Genomic DNA, 25,830 nt, shown 5'->3' with positions numbered 1-25,830 from the left:
TTGTGTGTGAGGAATGTTTCCTGAAAGTTTGGCCGTACGTTTTTGTAACACCCTGTATATCTACGTGCTGGTTTTGCTAAATGAGCGAATTTTCTGACACACGCAAGTACAGAGTGTTTCAAAAAGAATGACCTAATTTCAAAACTACATACACTATTGGCCATTAAAATTTCTACTTCACAAAGATGACGTGCTACAGACGCGAAATTTAACACAAATGGTTCAAATGGCTCTGAGCACTATGGGACTTAACTGCTGAGATCATCAGTCCCCTAAACTTAGAACTACTTAAACCTAACTAACCCATGGACATCACACACATCCATGCCCGAGGCAGGATTCCAACCTGCGACCGTAGCAGTCACGCGGTTCCAGACTTTAGCGCCTAGAACCGCTCGGCTACTCCGGCCGGCGAAATTTAACTGACAGGAAGAAGATGCTGTGATATGCAAATGATTAGTTTTACAGAGCATTCACACAAGGTTGGCGCCGGTGGCGACACCTACAACGTGCTGACACGAGGAAAGTTTCCAACCGATTTCTCATACACAAACAGCAGTTGACCGGCGTTGCCTGGTCAAACGTTGTTGTGATGCCTCGTGTAAGGAGGAGAAATGCGTACCATCACGTTTCGACTTTGATAAAGGTCGGATTGTAGCCTATCGCGACTGCGGTTTATCGTATCGCGACATTGCTGCTCGCGTTGGTCGAGATTCAATGACCGTTAGCAGAATATGGAATCGGTGGATTCACGAGGGTAATCCGGAACGCCGTGCTGGATCCCAACAGCCTCGTATCACTAGCAGTCGAGATGACAGGCATCTTATCCGCATGGCTGTAACGGATCGTGTAGTCACGTCTCGATCCCTGAGTCAACAGATGAGGACCTTTGCAAGACTACAACCATCTGCACGAACAGTTCGACGACGTCTGCAGCAGCATGGATTATCAGCTCGGAAACCATGACTGCGGTTACCCTTGACGCTGCATCAAAGACAGGAGCGCCTGCGATGGTGCACTTAACGACGAACATGGGTGCACGAATGGCAAAACGTCATTTTTTGGACGAATCCAGGTTCCGTTTACAGCATCATGATGGTCGCATCCGTGTTTGGCGACATCGCGGTGAACGCACACCGGAAGCGTGTATTCGTCGTAGCCATACTAGCGTATCTCCCGGCGTGATGGTATGGGGTGCCATTGGTTACAGCTCTCGGTCACCTCTTGTTCGCATTGATGGCACTTTGAACAGTGGACGTTACATTTCAGATGTGTTACGACCCGTGCCTCTGCCCTTCATTCGATCCCTGCGAAACCCTACATTTCAGCAGGATAAATTCTCTGTGTGTCCACGGCCAGCAGCACGAACATCTAGACTATACACAAATCCATCTTAAACTTTACGCATTGTACCTGCTTTTACGGAAGTTATCCTGCCGTTCACTTCTTCTGTTTCACGAGGTAAAAGGGAGATGAACACACTTCCTTTCACATACCCTCCACAAGAAAAAATCGCATGGGGTCATGAATGGCGATCTGGGAGGGCAAGAATGCAGTGCAGTGACTCGAGCGTCATTGAGAAACTAACTACGTTGTGCCAGAGTGGTAGAGCTCAATCCTGTTGGAAAATGAAGTCATCGGAGTCGCGGGAAAAGACAATCTGCAGTTGAAGATAGCTCATGACACAGAAGAAGCCGCCATAACTTCTGTGAAAGCAGATACATTGTGTAAAGTTTATAATGAATTTAGCTGTAGTCTAGATGATCGTGCTGCTGCCGGTGGACACATAGAGCATTTGTAATAGCATAGTTAAAACTTTAAGATTTTGTGAGTATTTTGCGATTCATCCCAAGCTTCTAGTATATATGTATCAATAAACACGGAGTTTTGAAATCAGGTCATTCTTTTTGAAACACCCTGTACTTTTTAACGTTGATAGCTGCCAAACTATGACAAAGCGTTTTTTTAAATACCACTATATACTTTTTTCTATGGTATAGGGAAGAACCTCCGGCAAGGACTTTAACCACTTAATATGTGCAAAACTTTGTCAAATAATAACAAAATAACAGCGCCAGAAACCATTGTCGCGGCATTAGCAGAAGAGGTTCCGTATATGAAAGCAAACACAATTCAAGTATGGTTAGTTTTTTATATCCGTACGCTTGAAGTTCACCAGATTGTACTCTGCTGTTGTAGCTATCAAACAACTTGCTCGTGAAGCTACTTACACATTTAAATAGTGTACAACAATCGAAAATGTGGATATGATTTCCGGTTATGGCGAGGTTCGACAAACTGTTAGAGCAGCGGTGTAGTTTTATGCCTAAAGGTACGCTGATCGTGCTAAGCCCATACAATATGTCGTTGCAAACGTGTGAGAACGTTTCAATAAACTGGAAATGTGAAGAATAAAGCACGCGAACAAAAAAGAAGAGCAACTCATGAAGGAATGCAACTTACATTTTAGCAGTGTAACACACAATCCACATGTCACTACAAGACAGCTTGAATTTATGAGTATGCTGCCAGTACTATGCACTCTCCGACGCATTTCGTCTTCCCCACGTTTCCATCATCAGTAGCTTCAACGTAGTGACTCTCAAAATCTGTTGAAGTTCCCCGATTTGTGTCTTCGAAAAACTGCGTAGTGGTATGACATTACTAAGTAAGATTTTGCTTGCGGACGCAGCACCATTTACATACGAGTACCATGCTCGTATCAATGTACGCGATAGCCATTACTAGTCAGCTGGAAATCCATACCGACTAAAAGAACTAGGTAAATAGCTATATTGCTCCGTCAACGTGTGTTGTGGACTATTCAAGAAAAAGCATCGTTGGTCTTTGTTTTATTGGTCGTACTAAACAGTCACAACAAATATGCTTCCACAGTTATTGGGTGACATCCTGTTGGACATCTGTCCTCGTACACACACCAAAAATTTTTGCATCACCCCGGTTCCCAGAACTCCTGAAGATAGACGTTGACTGTGGATATTGTATCACAGACACAGTCCCTTTGACTGTTCAGAGATGTCACTAAACCTGCCCAAAGATGCAAACAACCATGCATGAGCAGCACCTATTAGACGGAGGGAGTCCGACAGCTAATCAATTCCAGTCATTCCACCAGGGAGGAGGTACACGGCTCATGTTGTCTGTAGTTCAACCATTCCTAGACGGTCAATACCGCGATTCGATTGCGTCCGCATTGTTACTTTGTGCCAGGAAGGGCTCTCAACAAGGGAAGTGTCCAGGCGTCTTGGAGTGAACCAAAGCGGTGTTGTTCAGACATGGAGGAGATACAGAGAGACAGGAACTGTCGATGGCATGCCTCGCTCAGGCCGCCCAAGGGCTACTACTGCAGTGGATGACCGCTACCTACCGATTATGGCTCGGAGGAACCCTGACACCAACGCCAACATGTTGAATAATACTTTCCGTGCAGTCACAGGAGGTCTTGTTACGACTCAGACTGTGCGCAATAGGCTGCTTGATGCGCAACTTCACTCCCGTGTCCATCTTTGCAACCACGACACCATGCAGCTTGGTACAGATGGACCCAACAACATGCCGAATGGACCGCTCAGGATTGGCATCACGTTCGCTTCTCCGATGAGTATCGCGCATGCCTTCAACCAGACTATCGTCGGAGACGTGTTTGGACGCAACCCAGTCAGGCTGAACGCCTTAGACGCACTGTCCAGCGAGTGCAGCAAGGTGGAGGTTCCCTGCTGTTTTGGGGTGGCATTATGTGGGGCCTACGTACGCCGCTGGTGGTCATGGAAGGCGGCGTAACGGCTGTGCGGTACGTGAATGCCATCTTTCGAACGATAGTGCAACCATATCGGCACCATATTGGCGAGGCATTCGTCTTCGTGGACGACAATTCGCCCCCCCCCCCTCCCCCAATCGTGCACATCTTGTGAATGACTTCCTTCACGATAACGACATCGCTCGACTAGAGTGGCTAGCATGTTCTCCAGACATGATCCCAATCGCACATGCCCGGGATAGACTGAAAAGGACTGTTTATGGATGACGTGACCCACCATCCACTCTGAGGGATCTACACCGAATCGCCGTTGAGGAGTGGGACAATTTGGACCAAAGCGCCTTGATGACCTTGTGGAAAGTGTGCCACGACGAATGCAGGCATGCATCAATGCAAGAGGATGTGCTACTGGGTATTAGAGGTACCGGTGTGCAGCAATCTGGACCACCATCTCTGAAGGTCTCGCTGTATGATGGTACGACTTGCAATGTGTGGTTTTCATGAGCAATAAAAAGGGCGGAAATGATGTTCATGTTATATCTATTCCATCCGCAGCTCGTGGTCGTGCGGTAGCGTTCTCGCTTCCCGCGCCCGGGTTCCCGGGTTCGATTCCCGGCGGGGTCAGGGATTTTCTCTGCCTCGTGATGACTGGGTGTTGTGTGATGTCCTTTGGTTAGTTAGGTTTAAGTAGTTCTAAGTTGTAGGGGACTGATGGCCATAGATGTTAAGTCCCATAGTGCTCAGAGCCATTTGAACCATTTTTTTATCTATTCCAATTTTCTGTACAGAGTGCGGAACTCTCGGAACCGAGGTGATGCAAAACATGTTTTGACGTGTGTAGTAGCAACATGATAGATGCTCACACAGATAGTTATAGACCTGCTTAACAGAACTTCTTGAGATGGTTGGATCGCTCATTTGGGAAGCACAAAATGTTCTGTACGATCACCACGCTTAACGCCTCACAATTTTTTTACCTGTGGGGTAAATTAAAACAACAGTTCTAGAAGTAAACATCGCCCTCTCAAAAAAATGAAACGCCGTGTGACATACACCAGTGCTATGATACGTCCTGATGAAATTTGTTGTCTGTACTGTACCATTTTACAGCATGTATCAATGCCCGAGGTCAACACTTTGAGCACTTGATATGACAGTCACAATGACATTGCCAATATCTGATCTATTCACATAAGACTGTGGTCCAAGACATGATTCTCTGCCTAACGTTTCATCTTCTGCTGCCGGAAAATTCATCAAACGTTTTAACGGGTCAGGAAAGAGCTGCAGACTCAAAACAAGCTCAACAAGCTTGTTTAGAGTCTGTAACAGCTGTCTGAGCTGTTAAAGCCTCTGATATGTCTCCAGCAGTGGAAGAGGAAACGTTAGGCAGACTACGAAACTGACTCACATTTAGCGAATCCGGATTGACATCAGCTGTTTCTGACAGATGAAAATTAAGCAGACCGTGAGTCAAACCCAGTTTCCCATTTATCGCAGGTGGTCGACTTAACTACTTTGGCTATCCAAACACGCCTCCAGGAGTGGCCTAAACTTCCATACGTCACAGAGTCCACAATCTCGGAGGACATAGTAATGTGAAGATACAGACACTGTGTAAACACAGATATTCTGATCATCATCAATGATTGTGGTTTGTACCTGGCCTTTTTCTCATAATTCATGTATCAGCAATATCACAAACACCGGCCGTAAAAGACTACAGCGTATCACAGTCACAGTAATAACATACGAACCTTACCGGAGTTATATGTTTCCTTACATTATTGGAATTGAGGGCCAGATACACTATGTGATCAAAAGTATCCGGACACCCCAAAAAACATACGTTTTTCATATTAGGTGCCTTGTGCTGTCACCTACTGGGCCAGGTACTCCATATCAGCGACCTCAGTAGTCATTAGATATCGTCAGAGAGCAGAATGGGGCGCTCCGCGGAACTCACGGACTTTGAACGTGGTCAGGTGATTGGGTGTCACATGTGTCATGCGTCTATATGCGAGATTTCCACACTCCTAAACATCCCTAGTTCACTGTTTTCAATGTGATAGTGAAGTGGAAACGTGAAGGGACACGTACAGCGCAAAAGCGTACTGGCCAACCTCGTCTGTTGACTGACAGAGACCGCCGACAGTTGAAGAGGGTCGTAATGTGTAATATGCAGACATCTATCTTGACCATCACACAGGAATTCCAAACTGCATCAGGATCCACTGCAAGTACTATGACAGCTAGGCGGGAGGTGAGAACACTTGGACCTCGTGGTCGAGCGGTTGCTCATAAGACACACATTACGCCGGTGAATGCCAAACGACGCCTCGCTTGGGGTAAGGAGCGTAAACATTGAACAATGGAAAAGCGTTGTATGCGGTGACGAATCACGGTACACAATGTGGCGATCCGATGTCAGGGTGTGGGTATGGCAAATGCCCGGTGACCGTCATCTGCCAGCGTGTGTAGTGCCAACAGTAAAATTCGGAGGCGGTGGTGTTACGGTGTAGTCGTGCTTTTCATGGAGAGGGGGGGGGGGGGGGGGGTGGAGCTTGCACTATCACACCACTGGCCTACATTGATGTTTTAAGCACCTTCTTGCTTTCCATTGTTGAACAGCAATTCGGGGATGGCGATTGCATCTTTCAGCACGATCTAGAACCTGTTCATAATGCACGGCCTGGGACGGAGTGGTTACACGACAATAACATCCCTGTAATGGACTGACCTGCTTAGAGTCCTGACCCGAATCCTACAGAACACCTTTGAGATGTTTTGGAACGCCGACTTCGTGCCAGGCCTCACCGACCGACATCGATACCTCTCCTCAGTGCAGCACTTCCGTAAAGAATGGGCTGCCATTCCCCAAGAAACCTTCTAGCACCTGACTGAACGTATGCCTGCGAGAGTTGAAGCCGTCATCAAGGCTAAGGGTGCGCCAACACCACACTGAATTCCAGCATTACTGATGGAGGACGCCACGAACTTTTAAGTCATTTTCAGCCAGGTGTCCGGATACTTTCGATCACATAGTATATTTGTGGGACAGTGGTTTGTGGCGCTTTTAATATCCACACCAGGAAACGATGTTCATAGCACATCTGAGGCACTACAGTTAGCATCTGTTCGGCCCCAGGAGCGATCACAGGATCACGTGTGCTGACCCGATAGCAGCACGAAACTCCGCGAACGACCGCAGGTCTGTCTTCTATAGGGCGCCGTATGAATTCTTTCGATTCTCGCCTGGTTGATGTAAGTAAAACGTCCCTACTTTGGACTCTGAGCTGCTGGCTTGCGTTCTTCAATTTTATTCAGTGCGCCGTTCACGACGCCCTCGGTCTTGTCTACGGATTACGTTTTTGTATCAGGCACGGACGCTTTAGTGATGATGATTTCTGACTCTATCGTGTTTACGGCGACGTGTTCCTTTGTTATGGACACCAAAATTATGGAACTTCTGCAGCAACGTAAGTCACTACAGCAGCAGCAGTTACAATTACAGTTTGCCGCTCAAAAGCAACGGCACGGAGAGCAACAGGCCCCTCTTCTCTAGGTCGGGCCTCAGCAGCAACAAACACGTTCCACTGCAGTTAGCTGCATTCGACGAGTTGTTGGAACACTGGGAAGCTAACCCCGTCGTTTCAAAATCCATTGTTTTGCTTCTAACATTTCTGGTAGGCAGCAAAGCGCTTTGCGTTTGTCTTCTAGTAATCGTTTATACGGAGTGGTGCAAAAACTAAAACCTCTCTTGCACTCTAATGAATCGTCTTTTAATGAACTGTGTGCTCTGTTAATGGGACGCTAAGGTAGCAGACACACCTTGCTGCGGCTAGGCTTGAGTTTAATCAGTGTTATAAACAACATGGGAAGTTCAAATGGTTCAAATGGCTCTGAGCACTATGGGACTCAACATCTTAGGTCATAAGTCCCCTAGAACTTAGAACTACTTAAACCTAACTAACCTAAGGACATCACACACACACCCATGCCCGAGGCAGGATTCGAACCTGCGACCGTAGCAGTCCCGCGGTTCCGGACTGCAGCGCCAGAACCGCTAGACCACCGCGGCCGGCCACATGGAAAGTCAGACTTGCAGTGTCTCACTGGCAGGCGCAACTTCACGTGTCAGAAATGTAAGGTCTCCTAAGCGGAATCATTGATTCGAGATGTGATTTTGCGCCTTACTCCTGACAGAGAGATCGATCCGAAAATTTTAGCTAAGTCCTAGTCTTGGTAACGTACTTCAAATTCTTAAAATTCTGGAGATTTCTCTTGAAGCTTTTTACCAACGACTCTCCGGTTCCCTAAGTTGAGTGTCATTGTTAAAAAATATATCGGCTCAGCCACTTGTTTACAGTGTAAAACACTAACATTGACGCGTTTCGAAGTCAAGCTTCCATCATCACAATAATAAAAAGTAAAAGAACCTGTTAAAACTCGCTAAAATGGAACATGCACCAGGCACAATAAAATTGATAATATAATTAAAACTTCGTGGCTACTTCCCTTGTTGCAGCCGTTCTTCCAAGGTGCATCTCCACATAGTCGTCAAAATATGAAAAACTCTAAAATGGTATCGCCTATGGTGTTCAACATCTAACCACATGGCTCTCTCCTCTATCGTCGTAAACCGCCCGTGCGTCTTCTTTGATACCACACACCACGTAGCCAAACACGACACTGAAACGCGAGTGAGCTCATGCGTAAGTAAACAAGGAAGTCACAGATATGTCTATACAAACAGATAACGTATACATGTTCCAAGGACCTCATGAAATGATGGTATCCTGCTAATTGCTAAAAATGTAGTTACTAAAAGAAACCATTGAAATGTTTGAAAAAGTTATTTGTATCCCCAGTTAGCTGTTCATTAAGTGTGTTCTGATTATCCACGCTATGTATCGTAATTTCCAGCTGTTCTAGTAAATCCAGATTTTTGCCTTTGTCCTGTGTATGTAAAATGACGAGATCCTGATCTATTCCCAACATGGGGTGTCCCGTTTCCCAAATATGCGTGGCTACAACTGACTTTTCGAAATTATTGAGCCGGAAAGCATCGCTATGTTCTTTGTAACATACTTTAAAGGACCTACCAGTTTGGCCGACATAGCTTGCCTTGCACGTGTTACACTGAATTTTATTGACCCCAGCTCTCTCATATTTATCGCTTTCCTGCTACAAATTATTTCTTAGTTTAAACCGCAGCGTATTATTGGTTTGAAAAGCGGTATCAACTTTAAAAGGTTTGAAAATGTTAGCCACTTTTTGCGAAATATCACCGAAGTCTGACTCTCGTAATATTATTTGCGGTATTCTTCCTTGCATTCGCGCGCTGTTACTGTCGTATTAATTTATTGACAACGTTTTGGTGATACCTATTAGCTCTGGCTAGTTGTTTCACGATGTTCAGCGCAGTCATTCTGTCTTCCTCATTCATAGTGACTCTAAAGGCTCTATCTATTAAAGATCTAAAAGCAGAAAGTTTCTGGCTATTAGGATGGCAGGAATTATTTTGTATCAACACATCAATTGTGGTTGGTTTCCTAAATATTTTAAAAACGTGCCTACCATTTTGTTTCCTAATACTTAGGTCGAGAAATTGCAGTTCACCATTTTTCTCTTCTTCCACATTGAATTCAATTTCACCGTGTAACTCGTTAAATTTATTTACTATTTCTGCAACTTCTTTTTATTGTCCATCAATAAGAAGCAGCGTATCATCTACATAGCATTTGTAATGTACAACTTGAGCCGATATATTTTTTTAACATTGACATTCACAATCACGACCTCTCATCCAGTATGGATAAAATAAAAGTTGAGTGTCATTGTCGAAAGCGCCAGTCTACTGATGATTCCTGCTCATCATCTCTTATTTCTGCCCCTGTGTGTCATCTGAGTTCACGGCCATCCAGATCGCCGGTGTCTCGCGAGAGATGATTCTGGTACCCCTCAGCATCGCATACCCTCTTCGCAGTGTTCAGGTGGGTCAGAAACGCCCTCGCTTCTTGGCGTTGCAACGTATGTCACGCACGTCAATGAACCTTTAGTTCTTTCTGGAGTGTAGCAGCCAACATACCAGAAGCCGATGCTCGCATCGTGCAAAAAACTGCTGTGCCTGAGGAAAGGGCGATCATCTCTCCATCGTCTGTCAACAAGTGGCCCGCCGGCCACCTGCTCAGCGGCAGCGTGAGAACACTGCTGTGGTACATACAGTGACGGCTGCGGAACTGGCTGTTACCTTGCCACCGTGGAAGCTCACTTTAAGCTTTGACGCTGTTCAGCCACTTTGTGAATGTTCCAACTGGACACCGGCGCAACCACATCTTTAATCACTGATGACACTTTCTGCGCCACTTTTTGCACCATAAAGATATCTTATCTAAATCATTTTGCAATTCGTTTTGATCATATGATGACTTTACAAGACGGTAAATGACAGCATCATCTGCAAACAATCTTAGGTGGCTACTCAGATTGTCTCCTGTCATTAATATAGGTCAGGACCAGCAGAGGGCCTATAGCACTTCCTTGGGGAACTGCGGATATTACTTCTGTTTTACTCGATGACTTTCCATCTATTACTACGAACTGTGACCGGTTTAAGGCCCAAACGACACGAGTGCCTCTTGCAACCCAAGCTGAGAGGGTAGCCAAATGAAACACATTTAAAGGTCTTAGCATGATAGCTAACTTCTGAGGGACGCTCCACTAAGAAATTCGTCGAGGCAGTAGAAGAAGTTGGCTCCGTAAAATCTTTTAAACTTCTCTTAAACTGAACTTAAACTACTAACAAACTTTCTTTGGCTGCTGGTAAATTATTTAAAATGTGCGTTCCTGTATGATGGACACCCTTCTGGACCAAAGTAAGCGACTTAAAATGTCTATGAATATTATTCTTATTTCTAGTTTTCATTCCATCAAATGATATGTTGGTTTCAAAAAGATAAATACCGGCTGATTATAACTGAAGTGCAGTTACTCACAGAGGTTCAGTGTGGGCTGTAATTAACAAATGGCAGCGTTAATAAGGAGCCGCTGAAAAAAAAAGTTCCAACTGTGGTCACCAGGTGTAAACATGGCGCTGTGTGTGCCAGAAAGACGTATGGAAATGTTTCCATGTGTAATGGATTGGGAACGGTACGTGGGTAGAAAAGTCAAACAAGAGACAAAGGCATAATGTTGACCTGGTTATTATCTGCCGCTTACACAGTTTGTTCAGTATGAGCACCGGAGACGTCGACAAGATGTTGTATCCTTAAAACGACGTGATCAACAACAGTTGCCCGCAGCAGTTCCGGTGAAATCTGAGCAGTGTGTTCCTGTATACTGGCCTTCAGGTCAGGTAGAGACCAAAGGTGTCCCTTGCAAACAGGTTCTTTTAGATATTCGCAGAAATGAGTGTGTCACAGGCATATTTTTGGATCTTTCTAAGACGTTTGATACAGTCGACCACAATATTCTATTAAATAAATTAGAAGCATTCGGAGTACGAGGCGTAGCTAATGACTGGTTTCGATCATATCTAACAGATAGGGTACAAAGAGTAGAGTTAACACATACTTCAAATAGATCCAAAACATTTAGTAAAACAGTTACCAGAATCAAAATATATTAATATAGGGGTTCCGCAAGGTAGCATATTAGGACCAATACTTTTCCTGATATACATTAATGACTTTCCCAGTAGTGTCACTCATGGTGAAAAAATTCTCTTCGCTGATGACAGCAATATTATAGTCACTGAGAAAACAAGAGAACTACTTGCCGAGAAAGCAAATGAAACTATCAAGGAAGTTTATGATTGGTCAATAAGCAATAAAGTGACATTGAACATAAAGAAAACTAATGCCATGAATTTCAGTTTGAAGAGGAAAAATGACAATGTTAAACTAAATGTAGATGGCGCCTCTATATACTGTGTTGTAAATTTCTAGGAATGAATATTGATTCTCAGTTGAAGTGGTGTGAACACACAAAGGTACTTGCAAACAGAATGTCATCAGCATGTTATACCCTTAGAATCCTATCATCAGTGTGTAACATGCACTGTCTTTTAGTTACATATTATTCATATGTACACTCAAGTTCTTAGCTATGGCATTCTTTTTTGGGGAACAAACGCACAAAATATGAACACAATTTTGAAACTCCTGAAAAGAGCCATGGAATAATAACCAAAAACACTAGTCGAGCTCATTGTAAAGATTTATTCAAAACACTGGGGATTTTAACTGCTCCATGTGAATACATTTACCAGTCAGTTGTACACATAAAAAATAACATTGATAATTACTGCACAAACAGCTCTGTCCATGACCATGCAACAAGAAATAGAATCAACTTACTTTTACCAAGAAAAAATAAACATAACTCAAAATAGCATTTTCCACCAAGGAATAAAACTGTACAATAAATTACCAAAAGAGATTAAAGAAACTGCAAAAATACATTTATTTAAAAAGGCAGCTAAAAAGTACCCGGCACCACTTTTCGATAGCCATACTGTTCACTCACATTATGACTTGTCAAATGATAGCGTGGATGTCATACCGTTCTACAAACACTGCATAGGCGCTAGATTTACACCTGGTGGCTACAATTGGAACGGATCTGTTTACCAGCGTAATTATAACATCCCGGTATTATTTACGACAAATGTCAATTAAGGAATGAATTCTGAAGTAGTAGCTAGTATCACCACATCGTTGAATAGGCCTCTGCACAACGCCCTTGAGTTAGCACCACAGGGAATTCACATTGGAGACGGAAAACTTTATCTTGGTTTAATGAGCTGCCCCAGAAACTGAATCCGTTTGACATGTAATTAAAGTCAATGACATATGCTAGATTCTTTATTTTTGCACCACGCGTGTCCGATAACACCCGCATTGCGAATAAAGATCTGTTTAGACGCATCACTAGTTCTGTGCTATGCTCCTCCTAGATGAATTTTTTGTCAGGATGGCGTCCCAAGCACTACGGTCGCGGGTTCGAATCCTGCCTCGGGCATGGATGTGTGTGATGTCCTTAGGTTAGTTAGGTTTAAGTAGTTCTAAGTTCTAGGGGACTGATGACCTCAGAAGTTAAGTCCCATAGTGCTCAGAGCCATTCGAACCATTTTGAATCCCAAGAATTTAACACTGTAGGCCTCTTCCGTCTGCTGGTCGCCATATTTTGAACATCTCCGGGGAGGAAACCTCTCACAATTTCTGCAGTGCAAACTGTGCCTTTTCAGAATTTAGTGAATTGTCTAGCAAACATATACGAATGTCCATGAAAATTTTACGAATCAATTTTTCTGAAACTATACTTCATTCATTATTTATTGCAATGTTTTTTTTTCTTTTCCTACTGCTTTTATCCCGCATTGTGCGCAGGGTCGGCAGGGTTAAGGACGGAATTGGGATGGTTAATGTTTAGGGGTGGCCGGATATCCTTCCTGCCGCCACCCCATACACCCCGGGACGGAATTAGTGTACCCCAGTTGTCTGCGTCCAGTGTAAATCGTGAAATAGTGTGAATGTGTTTCAAATGTCTGCGAGTCGTGTAACTGAGGCGGGACGTGGGGACCAGCCCGGTATTCACCTAGTAGGGATGTGGAAAACCGCCTAAAAACCACATCCAGGCTGGCCGGCACACCGGCCGTCGTCGTTAATCCGCCGGGCAGATTCGATCCGGGGCCGGTGCGCCTACCCGAGTCCAGGAAGCGCTTTCGGCTGTGCTGGCGGGTATTTATTGCAATGTTTCTGTCATCTGAAAAAAAAAAAAAAAAATGCTTGGTATCTAACACAAGAAGATGTGTCCTAAAAAGGAACCTTGTGGGACACCACATGTATCGGTAATTAGTTTCACTTCGATGACGACGGACAGCTTAATGCAAGAATCTTTTCTATTGACACCAATTGTTTCTCGTCGAGCATTTCTCTGGCATCTCAAAAACAGGAAGCCAGAGAACAGAGGTGTGATGTTACTGTGTGGCGTTTCCAGGTTGCCGGCACATGTGGATAGGACTACAGCTTACCCTGGTTGACGAGGACAACCTCGAGGGCACTGCCGAGCGGGACCCGGCGCACGTGCACGCAGCGGCACGGCTGGTCCTGAGGGCAGCCGCTGCGCGGCGCTGGTGTCGCCAGAGTCGCACTGCTGTCGACGTCTGCGGCGCACACCGCCTCCGTAGGCACGTCCTCGGGCTGCGTCAGCAGCGGCGATGGAGGAGGCGCGAACGACACGCCGCCCACCTGCCGCGTCGCCCCTGCAGCAGCGGGTAGAACGCATTGCACACAAAACTACACTCCATAGCACAAAAGGCCACCAGTTTCACTTTGTCGCATCAGCTACATCTGCTATAGCATCGTCACTGTCAATTATTAAGAGAAATCAACTGTTTCCTCGCTGAGGCAGGGAGCGTTGCAGTAGCTTGAGGAGAATATAGCAAGTGCCATCGTCCAATTTCCCCAGAAACTTCACTCAGTGGAAGAGGACTCAAAATAAGCGAACACGTGTCTCGGTTTATCCGCAGCTACTCGAGCGTTTCTGTAATAACGACAGCCAAAGTTTTTGAGGTATTTCCGAAGTGCTTTATGAGCCTTTTACAGCGCAATGTCCTCAGAAAAAATGTTGGTTAGCATCGCGGCTTATTAATTTTGCACCCCGTGTTCGAAACCGATTGTTTTTATTTTATTTTAATTGTTTTCATTTATCTACCCTTGTTCGTTGAATGTTACTATACGAATATTTCTTATCAAATTAGGGGATACAAGGGCATTATATTAATTGTAAAATTACAACTGAGTTTCACAATAAGTGTCGTACATTTATTATGTAACTAGCTGACCCGGCGAACTCTGTTCCGCCTTAAAGCCAATAAATAATCAGATTTTGGATGTTAAGTTCAATTTTTTATTAGGAAATACAAATAAAAAATTAAGTATTTTAATGATTCTTTATTCTTTATGTTTTTTGGTGCATAGCTTCCACTCTTCAATTAAGTACCTTGTGATAAACGACATTTGTTTTATTATCAGGTGCAAGAACAAACAACACAGATGGTCTTCCGACCCGTGAACATGCGACATATAATTTGACCATGTCAAAAACATGGATATTCCAGATTTAAACCACAAAGTTTCAAGGACTGGCCTTGTGATTTGTTAATGGTCATGGCAATGCAAGACCGATCGGAAATTGAAGTCTTTTAAGCTCAAACGGCATATAAGTTGGGATCATCGGAATCCTCGGAATGAGAACTTCGAATTTTACTTTGAGTATCGTCGCGTAAATAACAGTGTTCATAAATTTACTTACCACCAAACGCGTGACGTTTAGCTGACATTTGCGTTTTGTTATTCCATGCTAGATGCGTTTTTGTTATGCCACATTTTATAGCGGTCGAACGGGATAAAAAGTATCCTATGTCCGTCTCCTGGTTCTAAGCTACCTCACCACCAATTTTCTATGATAATTCTTATATTAATTCTTATATTTTATTCGTATGTTTATTCTTCAGGAAGATTTGGTGCATCCCCTTGGATGATAACGGTCGTAGAAACATTCGAACACAGATATTCCGAACACCGAGCTTTGCCACAGTGACATCTCTTTGTATTATTCTCACTGGGAAGGAAAGGTCGTTATTATTGCTGGAAATTTCGCGCGTTGGCATAATGGATAATTTTCCCGAAAGCTGGCGCTTGTAATTTATTCAATTTCAGACAATTTTCTCACTTTTTTTAATTTCATTCATCTGACGTACAATTAGCAGATGAATAAGGACAACGCTATATCAATATACACTGGAAAACATTCATTTAGTGATCTACAGACATGTGTATGTAAGTGAAAAACAAAAATAAAAGTAATAATCGGTTTTCGAACACGGGGCGCAAAATTAATAAGCCGCGACTCAAACCATTGAGGCACCTGTTTAGGGTACCGCGCGCTTAAAAGGCGCATAAAGTACGTGGAAAGTATCTGGGAAGCTTTGACCGCCGTTTTTTCAGAAACGATCTATGGATTAGCCGAGAAACGTGCTCGCTTATTTTGATCCATTTTCCATTGAGCAAAGTTTCTGAGAAACCGGGTTATTGCACTTAACGTGTTCTCCTCGTTAGCTGTATGACGTGGCACCAAAAAGTTTCTGAAATATGAATTTGCGCACAAATGGTTATGAATACACTAAAACTCCGCTCCCCATATGTCTTCCCTGCATCAGAGTGGCAAGTGGCTGCGAGATATGGCCATCTAAAATAAAGACTCCACAACTGCATTCGGATCACATGACGCATCTGTCTTGCTGTGTGGTGCGATCTTTGTTATCTTGACTGGCGAATTTACGAAATCATTGTTAAGGATTCGACTGCAGCTAAACATTTGTGACCAGCAAGGATACAAACGTCACTGCTGCTACTTTCACTCGCAGCAGTTAAGCTGTACTCTTAGGTTCCTGCCTAGCCACATCCTCGGAAATCGCATCTTTGGAAAAACGGCCAAATATTTGAGGTAAGTAAGAATATATAGTAAATGTCGCAGCTGGCTGTTACACTAAAATCAATTTCACTTTTTGTTTTGTAATCAGACTGAAGTCACAAAAGTAAAGAAGCCAACTGATGAGAGCTGGCTCTTACACAGGGTCATTCTACTGCCCCTACCCACCTTATGCAACCCACAACACCTTCAAAAACTATGCGCGAGATTTTCGTATTCGCTCGTTTGCTACTTGCAAACTACAGGGTGTATCAAAAAGAATCATCCGATTTGGCACATCTATATTTCTGAAACTAATAAACATTTACAATCAATTTTGTTTTTTGATGAATGGGAAACTTCAATTTTTTTTCCATACCGTTTCATAGGTGTTCAGTAAGCTCCCTTGAGATGTATGGCATATGCCGATGCAGTATTCAGATGGTTCTTACACTGCAACGAGCATGTCTTGAGTAACAACTTCCACAGCCGCTGTTATGCGATGTCTCAGTTCATTCATTGTTGTTGATAACAGAGGCACATAAACAGTGCTTTTTATAAAATCCCACAAGAAATAATCACATACAGCCAGGTCCGGTGACTTTGGAGGCCAGTAATGTAAGGCTGAACCATCGTTTGGTAATCATTTGATTTAACAATCCCCGCACTCCCACATGCCAGTGTGGTGGTGCCCCATCCTGTCGGTAAATGAAATCGTCCGAATCACTCTCCAACTGTGGGAAGAAAGGTCTTAAGCATATCGAGATATGTGCTTCCAGTAACAGTGTCCTTGGCAAAGAAATCTGGACCATAACTTTTTCCGTGAAACTGCACAAAACACATCAAATTTTGGAGAGTCCCTCTCATGTTGTACAGCTTCATGTGGTCGTTCCGAACCCCATATTCTCACATTATGACGGTTCAACTTTCCACTAAAGTGGAATGTTGCCTCGTCACTAAACACTAAGGTATTAGAAGAAAACCGTCATCCTCCATTTTGCCAAAAACGAAATTACAGAACACACGTTGCTGTTTATCACATTCACAGAAGAGCTTGCAGTAGCTGGATTTCATGTGTAAACGTCGACGGAACACACATCAGACGGACATCGGGGTCATGTTGAGCTATCGAGCTGCACAGCGAAATGATTTCTGTGGACTCCTTGTGAAACTATGGCGGATTCGTTCGACGTCTGTGTCAGACACTCTGCGACTGCCCGGCGTTTTGCCTTTGCACAAACAACCTGTTTCTCGGAATTTTTCATCCCATCGTCTAATGCTCTTTGATGTAGGAGGATTCACATCATACCTAGTACGAAAGTTATGCTGAACAGTTGTTACTGCCCCGCACTGCACAAAACGTAGATCACAAAACGCTTTCTGTTCTCCGGACACAATTTTTACTAGAACTGAAGTGGGCACAAGCTGCTGTTACCCAACGGAAACCATGTAAAACTCGAGAGTTCGCTCTTTCCAGCAGTACGTTGTTCAGGCACATATCTCAAACATAATAGTTACGATTTTTTAAAAATCGGATGATTCTTTTGATATACCCTGTATATTACAAGTTCCTTCAGTAGTATCGAGTATAGGCCCGAACCAATTCGTCAATAAGATTCATTTTAAGACTGGTCCTTTGGGAAAGTGCCGTATGTGAATTAAATATAAGTAAATTTATCTTGGTTGTTACAGTCCTTTTGTCATCTAACATCTGTCTCGCAAACATGTTTCTTCATAGTCACGAGACATAATTTTTAAAATTGGAAACCGACTTTTGCATGGACGCGAAGCTCAACACATTTCATTTTTATAATCTCACCCAATAATTAAATCACAATTTGCACAGTAGACTCTATAACATTAAATGCTCCGTTATATGCATTTAATTCGAAAATTGCTCTAGAATTCTACTAATACGAGTTAGTTACCACAAAATAACCCCTGTGAGAGGCAGTGCTCCACGGTTTCAGCCTTAATGGTATTATTTCGTTGAGTCATTACTCTTTTCACCGTTTCGATGAGATCCGCCACGAATTCCTCTCTTGTGCCAATCTCTGCAGCTCAGCGTAGCTCTTACACCCTACGTCTTCAACTGTTTGTCTGATTTATGCCAATCTTTGTCTTGACCTACATTTTTTATCCTTTAGAGTTCCCTCTAGTACCATGGTAGTAATTTCCTAATGTCTTAAAACATGTCATATCATGCTGTCCTTTCTTCTTACCAATGTTCTCCATATGTTCCTCTCTTCGACTAACCTGTAGAGAACCGGCTCACTCATTATCAGTCCACATACTGGCTTGTAGATCTAAATACGACCCTTCTGTGTAGTATTAGAATGTGGTGGTCATCCGTCTCTTGGTCTATGAGATGTAAATTACGAGATATGCCTCCAGGAGACGAAAATTCAGGCCTGGTGCCAATCTACAATCGGAGCTTCAGCGTTAAACATCCATACAATGTTAAACAAATTTCGGGCTTGCTGCCGGTCGTCATCTAATTCAGCCGACTATTTTTCGACTGGGCACCTGCCAGCCATCTTCAGGTGCCAAGTCGAAATATCGTGGGATGAATTCTCAATCTACATCATACTCCGCAAGCCACCTAATTGTGTGTGGCGGAGGGTACTTTCGGTACCACTATCTGAACCCTTCAACCCTGTAACACTCGCGGACAGAGGGTGGGAAGAATGATTGTCGGTAAGCCTCTGTATTGGCTCTAATTTCTCGAATTTTCTCCTCGTGGTCAGTACGCGAGATGATTGTGGGGGAGGGGAAGTAATATGTTGTCCGACTCCTCCTGAACAGTGCTATCCCGATATTTCAGTAGTAAATCTCTCCGTGATGTACAACCCTTCTCTTGTAGCGTCTGCCAGTGGAGTTTGTTTAGCATCTCCGTAACGCTCTCTCGCCAACTAAACGATCCCGTGACGAAACGCGCCGCTCTTCGTTGGACCTTCTCTACCTCCTCTGTCAGTCCTATCTGACAGGGATCCCAGACAGATGAACAATACTCAAGAATCGGGCGAACAAGCGCCTTGTAAGCAACTACTTTTAGGGATGAGTTACATTTCCTTAAGATTTTTCCGATGAAACTGAGTCTTGTGTCTGCTTTCTCCACTATCTGTTTTATATGGTCATTCCACTTAGGTCGCTCTGGAGAGTTACGCCTAGACATTTTACGGCAGACGCTGTCTCCAGCTGTTCGTCAACAATAATGTAGCTGTACAGTAGTGGATTTCTTTTCCAATGAATGCGCAATATGTTAAATTTATTTACGTTCGGGGTCAACTGCCAGAGCCTGCACCATTCTTCTGCAGGTCGTTCGGCAAATTCTTACAATCTTCTGGCGTTGCTACTTTGGTATAGACAACTGCATCATCTGCGAATAGCCTTAAAGAGCATCCGATACTTTCTACTAGATCATTTGTATACACTACTGGCCATTAAAATTGCTACACCAAGAAGAAATGCAGATGATAAACGGGCATTCATTGGACAAACATATTATACTAGAACTGACATGTGATGACATTTTCACGCAATTTGGGTGCATAGATCCTGAGAAATCAGTACCCAGAACAACCACCTCTGGCCGTAATAACGGCCTTGATACGCCTCGGCATTGAGTCAAACAGAGCTTGGATGGCGTGTACAGGTACAGCTGTCCATGCGGCTTCAACATGATATCACAGTTCATCAAGAGTAGTAACTGGCGTATTGTGACGAACCAGTTTGTCGGCCACCATTGACCAGACGTTTTCAATTGGTGAGAGATCTGGAGAATGTGCTGGCCAGGGCAGCAGTCTAACATTTCTCGTATCCAGAAAGGCCCGTACAGGGCCTGCAACATGCGGTCGTGCATTATCCTGCTGCAATTTAGGGTTTCGCAGGGATCGAATGAAGGGTAGAGACACGGGTCGTAACGCATCTGAAATGTAACGTCCACTGTCCAAAGTGTCGTCAATGCGAACAAGAGGTGACCGAGACGTGTAACCAATGGCACCCCATATCATCACGCCGGGTGATACACCAATATGGCGATGACGAATACACGCTTCCAATGTGCGTTCACCGCGATGTCGCCAAACATGGATGCGACAATCATGATGCTATAAATACAACCTGGATTCATCCGAAAAAATGACGTTTTGCCATTCTTGCACCCAGGTTCGTCGTTGAGTACACCATCGCATGCCCTCCTGTCTGTGATCCAGCGTCAAGGGTAACCGCTGCCGTGGTCTCCGCGCTGATAGTCCATGCTGCTGCAAACATCGTCGAACTGTTCGTGCAGATGGTTGTCGTCTTGCAAACGTCCCCATCTGTTGACTCAGGGATCGAGACGTGGCTGCACGATCCGTTACAACCATGCGGATAAGATGCCTGTCATCTCGACTGCTAGTGATACGAGGCCGTTGGGATCCAGCACGGCGTTCCGTATTACCCTCCTCAACCCACCGATTCTATATTCTGCTAACAGTCATTGGATCTCGACCTACGTGAGCAGCAATGTCGCGTTACGATAAACCGCAATCGCGATAGGCTACAATCCGACCTTTATCAAAGTCGGAAACGTGATGGTACACATTTCTTCTCCTTACACGAGGCACCACGACAATGTTTCACCAGGCAACGCCGGTCAACTGCTGTTTGTATATGAGAAATCGGTTGGAAACTTTTCTCATGTCAGCACGTTGTAGGCGCTGCCACCGGCGCCAACCTTGTGTGAATGCTCTGAAAAGCTAATCATTTGCGTATCACAACATCTTCCTGTCGGTTACATTTCGCGTCAGTAGCACGTCATTTTCGTGGTGTAGCAATTTTAATGACCAGTAGTGTATATTGTAAACAGCAACTGTCCTATCACATTACCTGTGGTACTCCGGATATTACCATTACATCCGTCGATTTATTTCGGTTAAGAGCGACGTGTTGAGTTCTATCTGCAAGAAAGTCGCAGGTCTGCTCCGATACTCCGTAAGTTTGTATTTTTTTGATTAAACGGCAATGCGGGAGGGTGTCAAATGCCTGAAATCAAGGAACACGGCATCAGCCTGAGCACCGTCGTCCATATTGAACGATGCCTTTTAATTTTTTTTCTTTTGTTCTCCACATCCTCGTTCTCATCACCGAATGTTTGATGCTGACTGTTGCAATATTCTGAAATTTGTATCCTGTCACCCTTGCTGAGCAAATATATCTTCCTACCTTTCTTAACATTCCTTGTAGGATCCGTCGTCATAGATACTGTCATAGCCTTATGATCACTGATACCTTCCTCTACGTTAACTGATTCGATACGTTCAGGTCTCTCTGTCGCCAGGAGGTCTAATACTTTACCCTCACGAGTCGGTTCTCTAACTATCTGCTCAAGGTGATTTTCGGACAAGACATCCAGAACAATGCCACACGATTCCCTGTCTCTGGCACCAGTCTTGATGGCATAACACTCCCAATCTATACCTGATAATTTGAAGTCACCCCCTATTACTAATAATATTCTGCAAGTTCTGTCTGAAGCGCTCTACAACTACAAATCCTGACCCAGGTGGTCTATAAAAGCATCCAATCACCATTTTTGACCGTTCTTTGATACTCAGTTTCACCCGGATTAATTCACATTCGAAATCCGTGATAACCTCGCTACATTTTATCGAATTTTTTATTGCAATAAACATGCTGTCACCATTGGCGACTAACCTATTCTTACGATAAACATTCCAATCTGAACTTAGGATTTCGATATCAATGACGTCTAGTTTCATCCAGCATTCTGTTCCCAATACTATCAGTGCATTATAACCTTCAGTAAGCGGTACTAATTCTGGGACCTTTCCTTGGATGCTCCTGCAGTTTGCTAAGATTCTCTGAGATCGCTGTGGCTGATTTAACAGGCAAATCGTCTTTTCTCTAAGCTAAAAAAGCCCCATGTGCACGCCACTTGTACTCCGCTACCCTAGTAGCCGCTTCCTGCGTGTAGTGCACGCCTGACCCATTAAGGGGAACCCTAAAATTCTGCACGCGATAGCGGAGGTCGAGAAATTCGAATCCACGTCTTGAGACTCTGGTTTAGACCTTCCACTCTGCTCCAAACCAGAGGACCGCGATCAACTCTGGGTACGATGCTACAAATAGACAGCTTAGCCTGCACCCCGCGTGCGTTGCTAGTTGCCTTCACCAAATCAGCCAGCCGCCGAAAGGAGCCGAGGATGGCCTCAGAATTCAAGTGGCAGGCGTCATTCGTGCCGACATGCGCCACTACATGCAGCCGGTTGCACCCAGTACGCTCGATAGCCGCCGGCAGGGCCTCCTCCACATCACGGATGAGACCTCCTGGCAAACATACCGAATGCACACTGGAATTCTTTCCCACCTTACCTGCTGTCTCCCTGAGGGGCTCCATCATCCGCCTAACATTGGAGCTCCCAGCAAAAAATTAAAAATTAGTGGCGTGACGGAGTTTCTGGCGACGGGAAAATTTACACTAGGAAGCCGCCTTGCACAAAGACTTACGCAAAGACAAAAACTACGATTAATTTTGTAACCACTAGTCTACACAGTAAAATACACACGTACAGTTCAGTTCACTTCTTTGCAGAAGCACGTGAACAAAAAACAAAGACTAAATTAATTTACAGTTTATCAAACAAGTGTTGCTGCTGCTGCTCTGCTGCGCGTGCTCTCGGACGCCAGTAATAAATGCCAGTATAACTGAAAGGGCATTACTTCATTAAAACAGAGCAATCAGCTTCCAGTTCTAGGAGTAACTGTAACAGATGGAATTATTAAAATCTTGTGCAAGTATAATGAGGCTTATATGAACACTTCTATCATACATCATTATTTCACATTAACTGGACAGATTATTAGTCGGAAACAAATTCACCCACAACAGATTGTCCCACGCCACTACTAAACTTTTATCGTGACTCTTCACAAGAGATCTCAAGAAGCCGGGATCAAGAGAAAAAGAGACATCCGTATACCATCGAGCTGACTTCGGGTCATGATTGGTAGTGACTGAGGGAACTGATAGCGCAACAGTACGTCACTGGGATCCTGCATCCTCTTATGTTTCCTTCTACGCGACAGTACCTTGGCGCCATTTTTCAACAGAACATTGCTCGTTCACATATCGCACGTGTCTCTACGAACTGTCTGTGCATGATATTGATACACTGCTGTGGCCAGCAAGATCCTCACATCTGGCACCGATGGAACATTTGGGGGACCAGCTCGAACATCAACTCTATCCCAGGGCCAGTATACTCAATATCAAGGAGCAGTTACGAAGGTTGTGGGCTAGTTTGTTGCAGGAGAGGTTACAACGGCTTTACGAGATCCTTCCCGGTCGAATCAGTGCAAGCATGCAGGCGAGATTGGTTGCAACGTCATACTCATAAGTGGGATCATAGTGCAAAGTTTTCTGTAAATTTGATTCGCTACTGTGATCACTGAAATAACATCACATAGACTCTGAGCCTGTAAAGTTTAATTTCGTTTCCATCTTCCCTTCTGAGTGCCCACTGTTTTCTCTAGGCAGTGTGTACCAGTATGCAGTGGTTCAATATAATCATAACACACTACAGGCCATTAAAAATGCTACACGAAGAATAAATGCAGATGATAAACGGGTATTCATTGGACAAATATATTATACTAGAACTGACATGTGATTACATTTCCACGCAATTTGGGTGCATAGATCCTGAGAAATCAGTACCCAGAACAACCACCTCTCGCAGTAATAACGGTCTTGTAACGCCTGGGCATTGAGTCAAACAGAGCTTGAATGGCGCGTACAGGCACAGTTACCTATGCAGCTTCAACACGATACCACAGTTCATCAAGAGTAGTAATTGGCGTATTGTGACAAACCAGTTGCTCGGCCACCATTGACCAGACGTTTTCAATTGGTGAGAGATCTAGAGAGTGTGCTGGCCAGGGCAGCAGTGGAACATTTTCTGTATCCAGAAAGGTCCTGCAACATGCAGTAGTGCATTATCCTGCTGAAATGTAGGGTTTCGCAGGGATCGAATGAAGGGTAGAGCCACGGGTCGTAACACATCTCAAATGTAACGCCCACGGTTCAAAGTGCCGTCAATGCGAGCAAGAGCTGATCGACACATGTAACCAATGGCACCCCATACCATCACGCCGGCTGATACGCCAGTATGGCGATGACAAATACACGCTTCCAGTGTGCGTTCACCGCGATGACACCAAACACGGATGCCACCATCATGATGCTGTGAACAGAATCTTGATTCATCCGAAAAATGACGTTTTGCCATGCGTGCACCCGGGTTCGTCGTTGAGTACACCATCGCAGGCGCTCCTGCCTGTGATGCAGCGTCAAGGGTAACCGCGGCCATGGTCTCCGAGCTGATAGTCCATGCTGCTGCAAACGCCGTCGAACTGTTCGTGGAGATGGTTGTTGTCTTGCAAATGTCCCCATCTGTTGACTCAGGGATCGAGACGTGGCTGCAAGATCCGTTACAGCCATGCGGATAAGATGCCTGTCATCTCGACTGCCAGTGATACGAGGCCGTTGGGATCCAGCACGGCGTTCCGTATTACCCTCCTGAACCCACCGATTCCATGTTCTGCCAACAGTCATTGGATCTCGACCAACGCGAGCAGCAATGTCGCGATACGATAAACCGCAATCGCGATAGGCTACAATCCGACCTTTATCAAAGTCGGAAACGTGATGGTACGCATTTATCCTCCTTACACGAGGCATCACAACAACGTTTCACCGGGCAACGCCGGTCAACTGCTGTTTGTGTACGAGAAATCGGTTGAAAACTTTCCTCATGTCAGCACGTTGTAGGTGTCGCCACCGGCGCCAACCTTGTGTGAATGCACTGAAAAGCTAATCATTTGCATATCACAGCATCATCTTCCTGTCGGTTAAATATCGCGTCTGTAGCACGCCATCTTCGTGGTGTAGCAATTTTGATGGCCAGTAGTGTAATTTGTTTGCATCGGTGCTTGTTGTGCTTTTTGTGGATGGGGGAGTCTTGTCCCCTACGGCCCCGTCCCTCTCTGGATCCGCGCCTAGAGAAGTACCGCCTTAAGACAGCGACCAGAGCTTTTCGCAGCGAGAGAAAATCTCTTTAAAGACTGTCTCATACAAATCTCACCTAGAAGATCTGAAATTCACGCGTGGTCAAGATGTACAAAGTGTCTCCGCTATGCGTCTCTCTTAGTCTACATCGTCATGTAAATGACACCAATCTCCTGCTGCAAAGGGTTACTGAGAACAGGCAGGCACAAGCCTTTGCGCTGCGAAAATGAAACAGAGTGGGTGCCGACACTGCCGTGTTACTGGTGGGGGCAGTCAGGCGCGCTAGCTGTCAATAACAGCTACTTTGAATCAGACTGTGAGCCACTTGACCTCGATACCGCTGAGCACATCTGGGTCGCCGTCACTGTCTTCGACTCGATTCCGATCAATGTCTGTCGAGGTGACAGTTGAGAGTTCATGTGTCAGGACTGCCCCTTAACGCTTTCAGTGGCTCGTAGAATCAGTTCCACAGAACGTAGCCGCTGTCACACACACACACACACAC

At 44.6% G+C, this 25,830-nt stretch overlaps 1 protein-coding gene across 2 annotated transcripts in view; it reads right to left on the bottom strand.

Annotated features, from left to right (window-relative positions):
- Positions 1 to 25,830, bottom strand: part of LOC124605808 (laccase-6-like) — a 422,826-nt gene that overhangs the window by 27,525 nt on the left and 369,471 nt on the right. For both annotated transcript variants that reach the window (XM_047137715.1, XM_047137716.1), the window contains exon 9: positions 13,815 to 14,045. In XM_047137715.1, the coding sequence (XP_046993671.1) occupies positions 13,815 to 14,045 (231 nt within the window). The remainder of the gene's footprint in view (positions 1 to 13,814; positions 14,046 to 25,830) is intronic.

Source organism: Schistocerca americana, chromosome 3 (genome assembly GCF_021461395.2).
Source record: "Schistocerca americana isolate TAMUIC-IGC-003095 chromosome 3, iqSchAmer2.1, whole genome shotgun sequence".
In the NCBI taxonomy this organism is placed as follows: Eukaryota; Metazoa; Arthropoda; class Insecta; order Orthoptera; family Acrididae; genus Schistocerca; species Schistocerca americana.
Note: the sequence above shows the minus strand (reverse complement) of the source record. Positions and strands in the feature narration are given on the sequence as shown.